We start from the raw sequence: 16360 nt of genomic DNA on the forward strand, positions 1-16360 counted from the left end.
CCCAGTTATTAAAACCACCAGATCCATTTATTGAGTCGTCTATTAATTATCCTTAAATCTCTAATAACCAACTAAGCATTTCTAAAAGAAGAAAAAGACATATTCTGACTTAAGGTTCTAAAACTATTGGAGGACGAGAAGGCGGGATCTCGCTTAAATATTGATACACGCTGAAAGTTATCGGCCAGTTATCAGAAACCACAAGAAGACCGATACACAACCGCCCGTCTGCACCGGTCAAAACGTTTCCAGTGGACTTGAGAGCAAAGTAACTCTTCGGTCGAGGTAATTTTCAAACAACCGCGAGGTATTCTCTCCACGCCGATAAAAAATAGAATGTTTCAAGCTACACAACAGAATTAAGGGAGCTGGGTCATCTTGTAGCAGTAAATACCTTTATTGCAGAATGTGAGGAATTCACAAATAGGTCCTGGCAAACTGAGTAAGGCAGACTGAAACACAAAAGGCAAGTACCTGAGAGGTGTCGGGTGAAACCAATGAAAGTGAGATTCGAACGAGTGTGCCGCTTTCAAGCACACACTCCAGATTTAAAGTAATAGTTCTTGTAAATAATGAATGTCTTTTTTAACTACTCGTGCATTAACATTCTAATAATGCTCTGCTCCAACAGTGGAGTCACTCGTTTGAGCCAAACCACCTGAATGCCCTTTTTTCCCCTTAATGTTGTAATATAACTGGCTTACTGTTTGTTGCATTGTGCATTGTTTTCGCATTGCGACAGCCTCGCGCAAACGATGCCGCCTGTTCGGTTACCCTGAACTTTCGAGGGCAACACTGTTTCTCTAAGTGCGACCTGTGCTTTGCTCCGGGTTCAATGACAGGATCGTTGATTGCCAACCTAAAACACACCGTTTAAAAATAGTCATGGTCGAGATCGCGAAATGCAGCAGGAAACTTCCTGTCTCAAAATAAAAACAGAGGGCGTTATTGACCTTTCAAAAAATTGCATTTGAATTTATAGTTCATAACTTTTTTTGAAGTTACAGTGTGTCATTATACATGAGAGCTGTAAAATGATCTGAAGGCCGTTGGGTTCTGAGATACCACTAAACAATATTTATTGCTAGTCTTTCATTTTTTTGTGTATTGATTAAAGTAATCAGGACTTTTTTGTGAAAAGGAAGCCGAGATAAGAGAATCTCAGCATATTATTAAGGATAACATGCAGTTAATTTTGCATGAATGTAATCGTGCTTGCAATGAAGTGTTAATTTGCATGAGATACCGAGCCCAGTACAAGAGGACAAAAATCACTAATTAGGATTGCAGAGTGTCTTGTAAGCTTCAAGCACTGTTTCAAGTGCTTGGGTGATGCAGAAACGCTTTTATGCAAATCTGTAGCAGAACATAAAATTTAGGCTTTTTATAAACTAAATGATTATGTTAATATATATAAATGAAATATATAAAGAAAATGATCAGTCGGGCATTAACTGTGTTCGCGCCTTTTACTAAAACAGAAACCAAATCTAATTCAAATCGATCTCTAGTTTGAATACTGATGTTAAAAAGCGAGTGTGAAGCCGAAGAACCATTGGGACGAAGCGGTCTTTCAATTGTGGGGATAAATACTTCCCTTAATTCACTCCGCTTTATGATAAGCGCCGAGATGGAGGAATGATACAGTCCACGTTGGTTTTATTTATGTATATTCTCCTCAACGCGGCCTTAAGAAGTCAACTCGCGAAAAGGCAATGAATTTAGATATATAACGTTCATTTAAAAACAAAATGAAAAAGACCCAACAAAGAAAGTTTGCGAATGTTTGCAGCGGTTTATCAAAAGAAGACTTTCACTTTAATAATAAAGCCACTCGACAATCCTGAATTCTGGTGTGTGTAACTATTTTTCATGTCCAATACAACAATGCAGGGACTAAAGGTTACACGCAGAAGGAACCGATCGGGAATGAGGATGGGGAGACCTACATTTTTCCTGTTGCCACAGATAGGGAACAAGACATAATTAAATGCATAAGGTTTCCATTTTTTATTAGAAAACAGAGTAACCATATAACTAAGTATTTATACGGCCGGTGTGTGTTCTGCGGGGTGAACACAACTGAATTGCAAGTTACCCAATGCATCTTAAAATTATACGACAGAAGTCTGTCTGACTCTTATAAATCCTTCAAATTTACCTTTGGTTATTGTGTACAAAGGGTCCGTATGCCCTGTTAATATGAAGTAAAGGCACAGTATATTTAATGGTAATAGTGGATGGGAGATAGGAAGCGGGTTGTTCAAAATGTGAGATCTTTTAGTCTGAAATATTATTCTATACGTCGTGTGAGTCTCCCAACCCACCACGACCTCATATTCTTCTCTAGGTGTCTGACTCGAATGACAAAATAGCTTATTTTTCACTACATAGCTGGGAAATGTAGTGACTGATAATAGAGATTTCTCTTTCATTTTTTACGCTTGACTTAGTTATTGTTGCTTTTCTTTTCCCGTGATTCCTTCAGAGGATTAGCTCTGACTTCACCACTATTCGCGGTCAAAGTGCCCCAACTCTATATGACAATTGACGTGGATCAAGGGATTGCTAAGAACTGATTTGTGCCAGCCAACTCATCAAGTAGGCTGTTTGAGGCGCATAATAAAGGCGTTTTTGGTGAAACGTATTCAGTGAAAAAAAGGGATCCACGTAAATTGCCTCTAACGTTTTTAAAAGTAACGCTCAATTATCAATAGGTTTTTTTTTGACGGATTACAATTCTGGGAGTTGGGAACTGGCGCAAACCTACATCGTTTTCAGTGCACAGACTACAGTCGTACACATAATCTGCTTGGAAATTAGGTAGATAATCATTTGATTCATGGTATGTGATTCTTGCCAATAAAAAAAGCCACAGATGGGGATACGACCAGACCGAAAGAATCTGTAGATAATAGTTTATAACGGAATTCGACGATGACTTTTACGGGTTGAAGAGCATTTATTAGACTAAATATACCGAGTGGTGATTTTAAACAGAAATAATTATCTGCTATTCTATTGCCGGCTGGTTTATAGACTCACGTAGGGACTCGAGTGAAAAGTTGTTGAGGGATGAAGTTTTTTTTATTACCTAATCAAAGTTAATCTTCACTAAGTGTGTGCTGTCTGCCTACTCAGTAAACTGGGTGGTTCTCTGGGGTTCAGACAGGGGGATAATTAACAAACACGCAGCCGAGAGAAGCGCACAAAGGCGGCTTTGACTTCCTCGCTGCTGGTCGCCTCTAAGATGGTAGCACATCTTGTGCTGGTCCAGCTTGTGTCGGTCACCCTCTCCCTGGCCCCAGCCCCCATACCTCCTTCAAAAGAGACACAGGAGCGGGTGGAAGACGTCCCGTCTCTGAAAAGTCAGGGAACTGACTTATTTCAACTCTGCTAAACGGAGAATCAGATCTTGCTAACAAGTTCTGCCGGCCGATGACGTGATACGAAGTAGTGAGGGGGTGGGGGGTGGGGGCGGGACCCCTGGAAAAGTGTAGCACACCACACTCTGGCCCACAGCAACGTAGACTTCAGCAGCCCGTTCATCAAACTAATCATGATTGTCATGTCAGCAGAGCACTGAACATTATTACAGCAGTTCAACCCCCACTCTCCAACCACCCCACCCATCTCTTGCGCGCACACACACACACACACACACACACACACACACACACACACACACACACACACACACACACACACACACAGAAAGTCATTCTGTAGACTCCTGGAGTTCGCTTCTTCCAATTAGTTCTCTGCCTGAGTAGCAATAGCCCAGTCCGCCGGAGCACCTCTGAGGAGGTGCATTGGTTTGCGTTTTCGTGAAATTGCTCCTTAAATAACTGTTTACCTCCTTGTTAGTGGCCAAGTCTCAACCTTTGAAGAACAACGAGCCCACATTTTTTTGCGCCGGGGCTCATTCACTCGGGTTCTTTGGTAGGACTTTCTTCTTTTCAATTCTCAGTGTGTTACACCAATTAAAGGACGACGTGCTGTAAATGTAATGGGCTGAGGGGTGATTGTTTTTGACAAGCAACAAAACACATAGATCCACCCATCAGATTAGGCGATTCAAGGGAGGTTCATGCTGGTCAATTGCTTGAATGGTTCATGAACTGTAATACTGGGACTCGTGTGAAAAGGTCTCTTTGAAAAGGGAACGCGCAGCATCTGCGGGAAATGAGTCTAGCAATAGTCAGGGCTTGTCATTAGGAAAATAGATACCATCCACCTAATTTCATGATACTAAACACGCAACCTCTAGAAATGACTTTCTGAAGTAAAAACTGTACCTGGATTTTAGTAGCTTTAATCCTGAAATAGTAATCCATGTATCACATTTCAATGGTCTGTCACGTTTTCAAAGATTTTAAATGTCTTAAAGTTACAATAATGTGACTTTCTGAAAACCCATGTGGCCGACATCAGAAATCCCCAACAAAAGACGGGCCTTTAAATATCCGCTTTGCATTTACCAGCTTCCTGCAGCTTCCTTACAGTTGTTTTGAATCCCTTAAATTACTTGAGTGGATTTTTCATGTCTTGGATCGGGTGTGATAAAACAGTTCCTGTTCAAAGGCGGAGATATCACAGGGATGTGAAAGAGGCAGACCTCACAAGCTACCCACCCGCCCGTCAGGCCAGGCACCCTGCCCCATCTCTGGTTCCCACATCAGCACCTGAGAATCTACAAAAGCGGAGTGGAAGGAACACATCTTCGAACCCGAGGGACTACCTAAGAAGAAGAGGGAAGAGAGAGGGAGATTGAGTGAGTGAGTGTGTGTGAGAGAGAGGGGGGTGGGTGGGAGAGACAGTGCTTGAGGTTTGATAACCAGGACCTTCCTAGTGTTATCCAGAGTACAGTACATTGGATTCAAAAAATCACATCTGTCTCCTTGCCAGAATAAATTATACCGAAACAAATGTGTGAGTCACATAAAGGCAAAATCACAATGACCCAATTCCCTTTGTTTTATTTTAATTACTCCAGCATTTAGAAACATAGTCAAACGCTACAATCCATGAATTCTTGGAAACGGGGTACTAGCATCCAATCAAGTAGGTAGTAATTAATTTCTTTGGACAGGAATGACATTTTATTCCGTATGTTTGTCATACCTTTCTTTTAAAAAAGCAAATACCCACGTTATACCACGGTTTAGCTATAATACACGACAGGGCTGCCAAATAAAACCCCTGTTTGTTTATAGATGTATAGCAGACACACGCAATAAATAGCATTAGTTAATATCTTACATTAATTTTAAGTGTATTTTATAGCATTGAAATTCATGCAGCTTGTTTATTGATGGTCGAAATCGTGTTTGTGAATTGCAGAGGTAGGAAGGAGCATCTTTTTAAGCTAACCCTTCGTGTGAAGGTATGCCTTCCTTTGCAACCTGAATAGTGTTCGCTCCTACATTTCTCAAAGTGTAACCCATTCTTTTCCTTAATCCCACAAATGATTGTCTCCTTCAGTCTTCTGGCTACATATTTTAAAAGCTTGGCATCTTCTTCCCTACTTCTATTCCCAGTTTAAAAGCTTGAATTAATATTAATTTGTACCGAAGTTAAATAAAGTCAGTTGCCGCCCTCTGACTGCTTAAAAAATGTAGAATATTTATTGGTGATAATTAAAAATGATGATGGTGTTTGATATGTCGCTCCGTTTACTAATATTAAGGCACAAAGCCCACTATTTACCGGTCCGTATCTATTGTTGCATTTGAAGGTATTTTCGATGCAATAATAATACTTTCAACTGTAGTAATTGAGTGTAGATAGAGACAAATGAGAATTCAACAAGCAGCGTAGGTAATAACTGTGTTTGGCGCAAGGGGTGGGGAAATAGAGCACAAAGTGCGGGACATTACATGGAAATAAATAAATAAGTGTACGCGCGTGTCAACAATGCGCCGAGGGGGACAACCTTCCATTCAAAGCAATTAAAAACTGGTCCTTGCAACTTCCAGTCTGAACCAAGCCTCTCAGGAACTCTTCATGCCCTCTGTTTCCATAGTTCTATAGATGCCACAAGTGTATAGTTGAAGCTGCAGAAGTGGCGGCGCGGGTCACCTTCTCAGTGTGAAACCTCAGAGCTACAACACTGATTAAAACTTTATCAATTTGTAGATGGAGCAAATGCGTATCAGATACATGCATATGCATAAGTATATATACTGCAACAATCTATAGACTGCCTACTGGAGTTACTGTATTTGCAATGGCAGATGCACTGGCCGTAATTTTAATGTTGGTGTCTGCCACATAATGAGTTTTAATTGGCGTGGGGACGCTTTTATGATTTAACAAATCACGGAGTGTATAATACAATGAACTGATATAAATATAAAATGCGGCTCCCATTCAGTTACGGGAACATAAAAGAATCGGCAAGTTAATTAGACGCAAGCAATTAAACTACTGTACACGTCTTCTCTTTGGTAGTCTGTGCCGGAAAAAAAATGTTTTCGGGCCTTTTTGCATTATAAACAGCTGGAGTCTGTTGAGAAGGATATAGTAAAACAAACTTTGCTTGAGAGTGGTAATGTTAACTTTTAATAGTCTGTCATATTACCAGGTTACTTCTCTTCCCACAGGTTCCGCCGATTACATCATGGACAAAGTATGTTTGGACGTCCTGCGAAACAAGGCCGGGACAATTGTCGACTACTTAATTCGACTATATTTCTTGAAACTCATACTCATCGATTTTGAACGGGAATAAGGTTTGGGACAAGGGAAGAGGAGCAACTCTACCCCTCCTCAATTTAACCAAATGACATTATTGTTGAGATGCGCGGATCAAACCGTTGACCGCCAACCGCAGTTTTTATACGCGACAATAAAGCCACCTTAACGATTTTCCTAATTAATAGATAACATCTTCCACTAGATGAGAGCTGATGTATTCTGCTCCAGCTTATTCTTTGTTAACCTCCTAATTAACTTTCGTAGGTCACCCAGGTCTCCCCAACCTAAAAGTGAAGAGAGGCTTTGTGCTGCGACTTGTAAACTTACTTTTTTTTGGACCGAACGAGAGATTAAGGACAAAAAGACTCAATTTAGGCCTGATTGCGGCTGCACACACACATATACATTTCTGCCAGGATCATAACCTCATCCCAGTTCACTATTCTTGGTGGGTAATTGCGGTTTTCGAGAGGGGGGTGCTGCCTTATAGCATTTTTAAATGACCACAGACACATGTACAAGGCGGTAATTTGATTGTAGAAAGGGTCAGTTGATTGTTTAGTCAAATCAGACGGATAGTAATATTACATGCCGCCATGTTTGTTCCCTGGATTCCTGAAATTGCTCTGTACACGACCCAAAATCGCGCAAGTGATGGTGCGGGTGGGGTGTTCCAAACACAAGAAAAAAAGAAACCAGGTCCAGGTTCAAACTGAGATACAGTCAGTGAAATACAAACTCTAGTTTAGCAGAGCCACCACCCCCTCCCCCCCCCCCCCCCCCCCCACACACACACACACCCTCCCCGCCTCTCCCCTCTAATAATGAATGAAATTTAGCATTTGGCTGTACAGTACACCGCTTTTCATGTGACTCTCTGTATCAACACAAATCAGCATTTGCAGCAAATCCTTTGCACTTTCCGTGTGCCAGAACATTCCTGTACTTGTGTCTGCAAGAAAAGGCGATTTTCTCACACTCATTAGAGGCGTACCTAGACGCAAAGGAGAGTCAAGCTTCTAGCCTGCCCGCCACTCCGACAAGTCACCTCATAGACCAAAAACACGGGGATGATTTTGAAAAGAAATTGACTTTTGTTTCGAGTTTGTGAAAACTCGGAATCAGGCGGGGGACAATGGGACTCCCCGCGGTGCTGAATGACTGGAGCCATCTCGAATCAGTCAGCCAAGGCACCAATTAATCCGCTCTTTGTGAGCGCCGAGCCAGCTCGGCCACAGCCACCACACTGCATTCGGCCATTGTTCAGACCTTCATGTGGCGGGATTTATCCATTTCAACAGGAAAGTTTTGTCTAAAATAGTTCGAGCGGAAGTTTCTCACTGACAATTTGCCCCAAATAGATAGATTTGCCGTATCCCGACCTGCAGCAGGTTCGGCCACAGTGTAGAGCGACGTTGCAGAAATAAACCCAAACTGCTTTATAATTTATTTCACAACTTATCCCACCAACACCTTCGAGGTGTCAGCGCCAGAGGCAATGTATTATTAAAGGGATGGAGGTCCCCCTCGGGTCACCTGTAACCTTCTGGTAACCCTATCTTACCGTTTCCATTTGGCTTTAGAGGCTCGGAGATGCTAAAACATGAGGTAAAATCATCCGACGACGCAAACATTTAATATTACAGTATGCCTACTATCTACTGTAATTGAAGTGTATTAACATTTTACTGGCTATTAGTGAGGTGCATTATTAAACCCTGACTAACAACGTGCCTCCAAGAAAGCGGTTATGCGATATTTCTCGCGGTCAAGTTGATTCCAAGATATAAAACGTCTGCTAATAGGACTCCATTCCCTGCCAATGGAACTAAACCCCACTATCCACCAGTTTACTGGGCCATTGACAGAACTGCAACTGTGAGTGGGGTCCTTCGCACTTCGTCTTCCCTTCGATCTAAAAATCAGTGTTCTCACGCGCCCAGTGATCCTGGCGGGAAACTCTACAGTGCTCTGTGTCCCAATGTTGCGGGCTTGTAGTTTGTAGCTCCGGTGGCACCCTGCCGGCACCGAAAGATTTTCTGTTGCTATTCCTCTCTTACGTTCTTTAGCCTTGTGGGATAACCCGGGGAGAAAAGAAAATACACGTCATATTGTACCTACTGTGTGGATTCCTCCCAACTTTGGTTAGAAAATCTTTATGTATCAAATGTTTTTAAAATAAATTTATGGAACAGTTGCATGGAAAATAAGCACTGACACTATCTCATTGTGTTAAGAGCGGAAATGCTACTCTCATTTGAAGAAATCATGGAATGCGTATCCTTGAACTTAGTTTCAATATGTTCCATGTAAGTAAACCTTTCTATCTTGAGCAAACATCTCAGGGTAGACGTATCTGTTCGATATTTCTCCCCCTGCAAAGGCTATAAAAGAAATAAATATCTGTATTAATTTAGTGGCTTTCACATCCCAAAGCGCCCCTGAGCGATTTGCCCCAGTGAAGGACTTCATAAAATATGGAAGTTGTTCTGCTGCAGTTGAAGTGCACAGTCACAGTCCCCCACAGCATCGTACAAATGACTAGCTGACAAGGATCGGATAATCTCCTTCGTTAACAGTGTTAATTACCGAATAAGTAATGGCCCATAGGGGAAAGTCTCCTATTCTTCGAAATAGGGTCCTTGGGATATTTTACATTCGCCTGAATGGGTAGATAAGAATGATTTTAAAGTCTCATGCAGAAGATGGCACCCCCGACTATGCAGCACACCGTCCGTACTGCGCTGAAGAGTCGGCGTAACTTTGTGCCTAATATTGAAAAGAAACTATCAGGTTACGTACAACAATCGATAATACTTAAACGCAATTTAAAGGTGGAATTTTCTTCTCTACAGGTGGAGTTATATTATTCAAAACGAACTGTAAAATTGCTCCAATCTCACTTTGTTGATGTTTAATGTAAAGTAAAGCTTGTCACCAGCATACTGACCGACCTAGCAATTAATGATGAGACAGTCATTAATGTCTCCTGTCAATGAATTATCCAGAGATTCGGAGATCAGGTACATGGTATGTTGGATATCTGATGTATTTTCATTTGCATCGATAAATGAAGCCCTTTCACGCAGCAGTCATAATACTGGGCCAGTGATCCAGAGAGTTGAGCTAATAATCCGGAGGCACGAGCTCAAATCCCATCACGCCAGCTGGGGAAGTTAAATTAAGTTAATCAAATGAATCTGGAATACAAAACTAGTATCCGTAATAATGACCATGAAACTACCGGATTGTTGTTTTAAAAAAGCATCTGGTTCACTGTTGGAAATCTGCCGCCCTACCGACTCTGGCCTACATGCGACTCTGGACCCATCGAATAATGGTCGACTCTTCACTGTTGTAATCAATGGACATCAAGCCGCTCAGTTCAAGGACAATTAGTGATGACTAATAAATCCTGACCGTGCCATCGATCGTCACATGTATCGCTCGAAAAGCATTTGGTTAAAGACACTTTTCTCGTTTTTTTACCTGAAGAGGGTGAACATAAAACCCGGTGTTAGGGGCGACAAAGTTCTTGCTGTTCTTGTCGCTAAGGTTAAGCGCTAAAATTGGAAATGTATTATCTGCAGTTGAGGCGATGAGTACACTTCGTATTTCGCATCAAAATTATTTTACGTGATTTACAGATATGCCCGTTTCTTTCAAGTCATCCTCGATCCTGAGGGGCTGCCTAAGAAGTTCATTTTACTCAATAGGAGATAAGTAGTCTTCTTAGATTTGTTCACCAAGGATAGAAAGGGAGATAGATTAACAGGTGGCCAGTTTATTATAAAATGATGTTCTGCAATAACTTTTACAGCATGGTAATTTGTAACAACCTGCTCTTTTTTGTTATCTAAATCAGTATGCTGCTTGATCAATTAGTCCAACGCCAATACTTAAGCGTATGTTACTCACAGAGTGAGGTTCAGATTAGATTGTATCATTGGCACCATAAAACTCGGGTGATATTTTGATCTCGCATTCAGAATTTTAGAGCGGCGTAAAGTTTACAATTTCCATTGCAGATTCGTTTTAAGAACCAAAGTATTCTGTAGATTCCGTCCCGCGTTTAAAATTTTCAATTGTACAATAAAAAAATCATCAGTTTTTTTATCGTCTTCATTGACCAATAAGACTTACACATTGCTTCAACTAATCAACTCAAAGTTTTGATGCAGCTGGTAAATTTTAAGATTATGGTCGTTTCCGCGCCCAGTTACAATTTATGACCAAACTCGTTAGCTGTGTACGCACATGATATTTTGCCGACTTAATTGATCCTTTCGTGCTGAATATCTTGGAGACCAATAAAATATTAAAATACCCAAGGCACCAAAGTTCAGAATAAGTAAAGCAAAGGCAGCGAAACTTTTAGATGTGGTCTGGAAGTGCTGCTTTATAGTGAATCCACTTTTGAAAGGTTTACTTCGCGAAATTAAATAAAACGATGTACTTGATCATATGCTATTTGTATTTAAAGTTTTCGTGCATGCGTTGTTTAATCCGTCCCAGTTTGCAGCACAGTGTACATTTGTATAGCATGCAATGGACAATTGGGTCGGCAACATAATTTGGTACTCTAGATCCCACAAGAACATAATGAGATCATAACCTCACTACATGGTATTCAAGTGTCCAAAATGACAGTAAACTATCTTCATAAACTGGGATTTTCGTTGGTCACGTGACAGTGATGCTGGAAAGGGACCGCGGGGACGGACTGTCACCGCTTTACCGCAAGGAGTTTGTATCACTACTAAAGTAAGATCGATAACCGTTATCACCTAGGAAGGATCCCGCTGAAGTCATCAATAGATTTGGCCCAGAGGACTTGCGCCGAAGCCAAACTCATCATTCCGCCGTGAACCATTTTATGGTGTAGGCCGCTTCAGCAGGGCGGCGGATCCCCGCTCATTATGTAGTTAGCAACTGTCGCAGCTTAAATGTGCTGAAACTTTAGTACGATTTGCGGCGCCCCGGGCCAAAACATTGCTAAGAACGAACAAGAACAATGCTCCTGGCCTTTAATCGAATTTCCATCAGAGAGGTTCGCAACCTCTTGCTTCACACGTTATCACTACTCAGAGAGACTTTAATTTCAACACGAACAACTGAATAAACTCTGGCTGGGTTGTGGGGTGGTGGTGGGGTGGGGGGTGGGGGGTGCCTGGCATTGAATGCTGCTTCTGTATCCTTTGAAATCGGCACTGGATTCACAGGTTTCATTGTCAGTGGGCAGTTTATAATAATCATTTCTCGTTATATTCATTGTTACGAAGAGGCACCCTTTAGATATTAGTAGCATTTTGCAAAGTCACTGCATTGGCTGAGACTATTCTGGACTTGGGTTCGTGCATTGCACCGCGTTTACCAAAATATTCAAAAATTCATGCCTCAGTGTTGTTAGATTAGTTATTAGTTTTGGTGAACTATTACTTGGCCGGGACTTCCTTAATGAACACACTGGAAGAGAGTGCGATGTTTCATCCTGAAGCCTTCTACTGAGGTTAACCAGGGAACAATATAACACATAAAATTTTACACATCTATGTACATCTCTACTCACCGGATCGCGGTCTATGCCCGAGAACTGCAGCTTAAAATTAGATTTTATTGAAAGTGAACAATTCTGACATTTACTGCTGAGGACGGTGTAAGAAGCAATACATGTGACTGCTCCGGGTTCCTCTCCAGTTTTCAGCTTGTCTGATTTAAAAGACAAACACTTTACTGGCGATATTTGGTTTGTTATTTGGATCAGATGACAGAGCAGTGGTTTCGTCCTCTCACTCCCTTCTCGCACACACTACTTTTATTTTTGCAAAAAAACAGAATTCTTATTGTAACTCTAAGGTCTCAGCACAGCTCCGAATGCCATTGGCATCTTAAAAGCTGCTGACGTAATGGCTTAATAGTGGGGGGGGGGGGGGTGGAGGGTGATGAAAGATAAAGCAGTGAGCTACACTATGGAGACTGGGGAAGGAAGTTTGTGCCCGCGTTGATATATATCAAATCCCGTGGTTGTGTGAAAGTACTGATGTTCGAACTCAGGTCCAGGGGGACACATTCACTAGACATCGCCCGAATGCTTAAAACAGTTTATAGTTTGGTTCACGTTACCGGAAGCTGCTTGCAACTTGTTCCTTTTTATCCCGACCGAATCGAAAGTCAAGACTCTTATTTTCCTTTAACCGCTGACAGCTCGAAGGATCGGAACTTCCAAAGGCTTGATGTATGACGGATGGACCTGCTGAATTCATCGATCAAATCCTTCCTACTTTACAAGAGAGACGGAGCGAGAACTGGGCACTTATGGACGGCACCGGCTGAAGACTGACTGGAGGAAAGCGGCTGATATTACGAGAAGTTATCGCTCCGCTTGTTGGGAGCACAAGATTCACCAGTGGTCAGCGAAAGGAGGGCTATCGGAATCACTCTGAACACATTGTTGGACCAACTCAAGCTTCACCATACATCTCTATATATATTATATATATATATATACACACAATCACATTATATATAATATATATTATATTTAAATACATAAATAGGCGCCATACCAACCAATCTCAGACCAAGATCGCAAGAATGAGCAAGCCCGCCGGATCAACAAGTGGGTGATGCATATAAATATGGATATATTTTTGTGATGTTGGATTCTGGTGAAGGAAATATCTCAATAATGTTAGATTGACGAGTATGGGGAAGTCGTGTGTATGATAGGTTTGTGATACCTTCTGCTAAGTGTGTGCATTAGTAACAAATATACATCATGCTATATTTTACGATCGAAGCACAGATTGAGAATATTTTGCGACTGGGCCTTGAACTAAAATAATTTACTCCTCGAGCAGTTTTAGCCGAGACCATTTTGACGGGCAGTGCACGGAGATGAAGTGCACGCCTGCTCAAAGGAAAGCTTTTATTTGGTACTGGGCAACGGCTCTAAGTTTGCAGATCTTAGTTTATGGTCTTTAACGTTAAATTGTTTATTTTGGAAATTCTGTTTCGAGTATCTATTACGCTAATGCTACACGCTGACCTGTTACACAGGCACGGGATTAACAAATAGAACTTTGATTTCAGTTAACGAGGTCTCAGGGTGTGAACATTGCGGCGGAAGAGTTTTACTTTTCTCTTCTAGCTCCCGTAACATTTAAAAGGAGAGGGAAAGTGTATGGAGACTGTCAATTTGCTTCTTTTAACAACGCGTCTAACTGGGAGACTGCTAATATAAGGTTCCACCAGCAATCAGTTCCTGTCTTCTGCTCCGTTTCAAATGCATGATCGATGTTTACCTTTCTAATCTTACCTGGAGTATTTTCAACATATCAAGCGATTCACATGATTAGCGTCTATCTGTAATTCCAGTCCAATCGATATATTGACTCCGTGATTTAATTTTATAGATATAGAGTTTGTGTGTCGGTTCATTAATACTGAAACCACACTCACTTTATTCAGCGTGACGCACATTCGCTTATCTATTCGCTGGTCCTGGTAGTGAAACATTGATCAGTGGTTTTCTCACTCCTTAAGCAAAAATGCACTGGTCTGATCGGGAGATTCTGCCACTAAACAATACAGTTTCCCTTTATTTAATGCATTTTTTCCACTAAATCCAAACATTACAGGCAATATGTTGAAGGGAGTGAGCAACAATTTCAGATTTTGCCTACCAGACAGACTGTTAGTGCTGCCGGATTTCAAGTAGACGAAAATGTAGTCCAAAATCCCGGTCAGAAAGAAACGCGGGCAAATGCCCTCGAATAGAAAATCTTTATTAAGATTAACTCCACTTGGTGAAATCACTCAAAATACGACATAAGAGGCACTAACGTTATTCGAGGTGTTACTGAGGAATTCACAACGAAGCCCATCGAATAAAGCATTTCATCCTCTTTACATAATATACGCAAAAGTTAAAGTTCTACAGAACAATTATTAAAGATACAAGGTAGGATATGATGACTAGAGTATGAAAAATATATATCCCCAGGATATTGAAATGGAAATGATCACATTTACCAGATTCATTGGCTGACAGGGAATAGGCTACTAAGGAAACTGCCTCTGCACGTAAATGCTGAATTTGCAAACGGGATTAATACCAATATGTTTTAATATCACAAAGAAAGAAACTCATAGATTTAAATAGAGATTTGAAATAAATCAAACATCTAAATATTTATGACTAGAAGGCAGGCGAAGTTAGACAGATTAATAAAGTATCTTGTATTCGAACCGGATGAAACCTTGACGATTAACGAAACTACTGTCTTCTATTCCCAATATTGCAGGTTTGGTATATCATTGGAACTTATATTACAAACACCAGTGCCGATACATAATAAAACGTACATACCCCCACTCCGCCAAAACGGTATACTTAAGGATTTAGTTTTGGTGTTATTCCAACAAATGTAAGTTAGTCTAACGAGGTGACGAATTGAAAGCGTTAACTTTAGAAATGGTTAATGCAGCAAGATTTCGCACTCTTGCCAAGATGGGAAAAGTCACTGCACCTGTGGAGTCCCATCAATGCGCTGTGTTAGCTGGTGCAACTTACATTGTTTTATGTGTTGAATTTCTCACTTTCTGTGACCAAATAGAACATTTCCTGCGATTTTTATTATTTTACTATGATTTGCTAGAGCGCGATCTGGTTCCCCCCGCTGTTTGATGAACTGTGGTGAGACGGGAGCTTTCACTAACTCTGCCTATTAGTTTATGTTGAGCACAAACAAGAGCGCTGTATGGGTGGCAATAGAAACCAACTCGTCTCCCAACAATCACTTTCCTCGAATCAAAGATAACTTCTTTCAACGGCTTATAGCGTTGATGGTAATTACAGTAATAGAATATGCCATATACTTTTAAGTAATTATTATACACAATAAGTGTCAAATGACCCCCTACTGACAGAAGTTAAAGGCATGTTTCCTAGTGAATAAAATCGTGTTTCTTTTTATTTTACACACGTCAAGACTAAAGTAGTCGATCACCTGTTTAACTATTTGCTTTACTAATAACGTTGCTAGCTTAGTCTGTCGATTTGTTTTTTTTATTGAGAAGTCGCTCTTCTTGGCTGAATTTTATTTGAAGTATATTCTGAACGCGTGTTCGGGTGATATTATAAATAGGATGTTTAGAAAAGTAGAAGAGATGAGTTGGAATAGAATTAAAAACTCCTTTGTTTTTCCCCAGGCGCAATTTTATTAAATGAGAAGGACTGATATATAGTTGCGTCCTTTTAAGTTTTACATCGAACTTTTCTATGGTAGGAGTTGTTAAAAAGTTTTTAAATCATCTAATTTCTGTACAGGTACATAATGTATTTCTATATGCAGGAAACAAGAGATAGTGAGTAATAACTCGATTCTTCATTTTTTAAAAAGTCCAATATAGCTGTCTAATAGTTACATGATTATTTGCATGAGAAACAACATAAATAACCTTTCAAATTAAAGTTCACAATTCCCCAATCGAAAGTAAACTTGGTGAAGTAACTAGTAATAACCTCAATACTTTGTGTTAATCAGATCTTTTATTTTCTACATTAAGAAGGCCATGTGTGGGCTGAGCTTTGTAATGTTAAATGAAATTGACGCCATACGATTGGACCTTGTCCTTACATATCGATTGCTTTTCCCTG

At 40.7% G+C, this 16360-nt stretch overlaps 2 protein-coding genes across 2 annotated transcripts in view; one reads left to right on the plus strand and one right to left on the minus strand.

Moving 5' to 3' along the window:
• ostm1 (osteoclastogenesis associated transmembrane protein 1) overlaps nucleotides 1-12962 on the minus strand; it is a 56268-nt gene extending 43306 nt beyond the window's left edge. Inside the window, exons 1-2 of the mRNA XM_052025441.1 lie at nucleotides 12823-12962; nucleotides 705-859 (exon numbers count right to left, since the gene is read on the minus strand). Coding sequence (XP_051881401.1) covers nucleotides 705-859; nucleotides 12823-12962 — 295 coding nt within the window. The remainder of the gene's footprint in view (nucleotides 1-704; nucleotides 860-12822) is intronic.
• Nucleotides 12963-13293: 331 nt separating this feature from the next.
• Nucleotides 13294-16360, plus strand: part of nr2e1 (nuclear receptor subfamily 2, group E, member 1) — a 31101-nt gene continuing 28034 nt past the window's right edge. The window contains exon 1 of the mRNA XM_052024970.1: nucleotides 13294-13318. Coding sequence (XP_051880930.1) covers nucleotides 13294-13318 — 25 coding nt within the window. The remainder of the gene's footprint in view (nucleotides 13319-16360) is intronic.

The sequence above is a fragment of the Pristis pectinata genome, chromosome 10, assembly GCF_009764475.1.
Source record: "Pristis pectinata isolate sPriPec2 chromosome 10, sPriPec2.1.pri, whole genome shotgun sequence".
NCBI lineage: Eukaryota > Metazoa > Chordata > Chondrichthyes > Rhinopristiformes > Pristidae > Pristis > Pristis pectinata.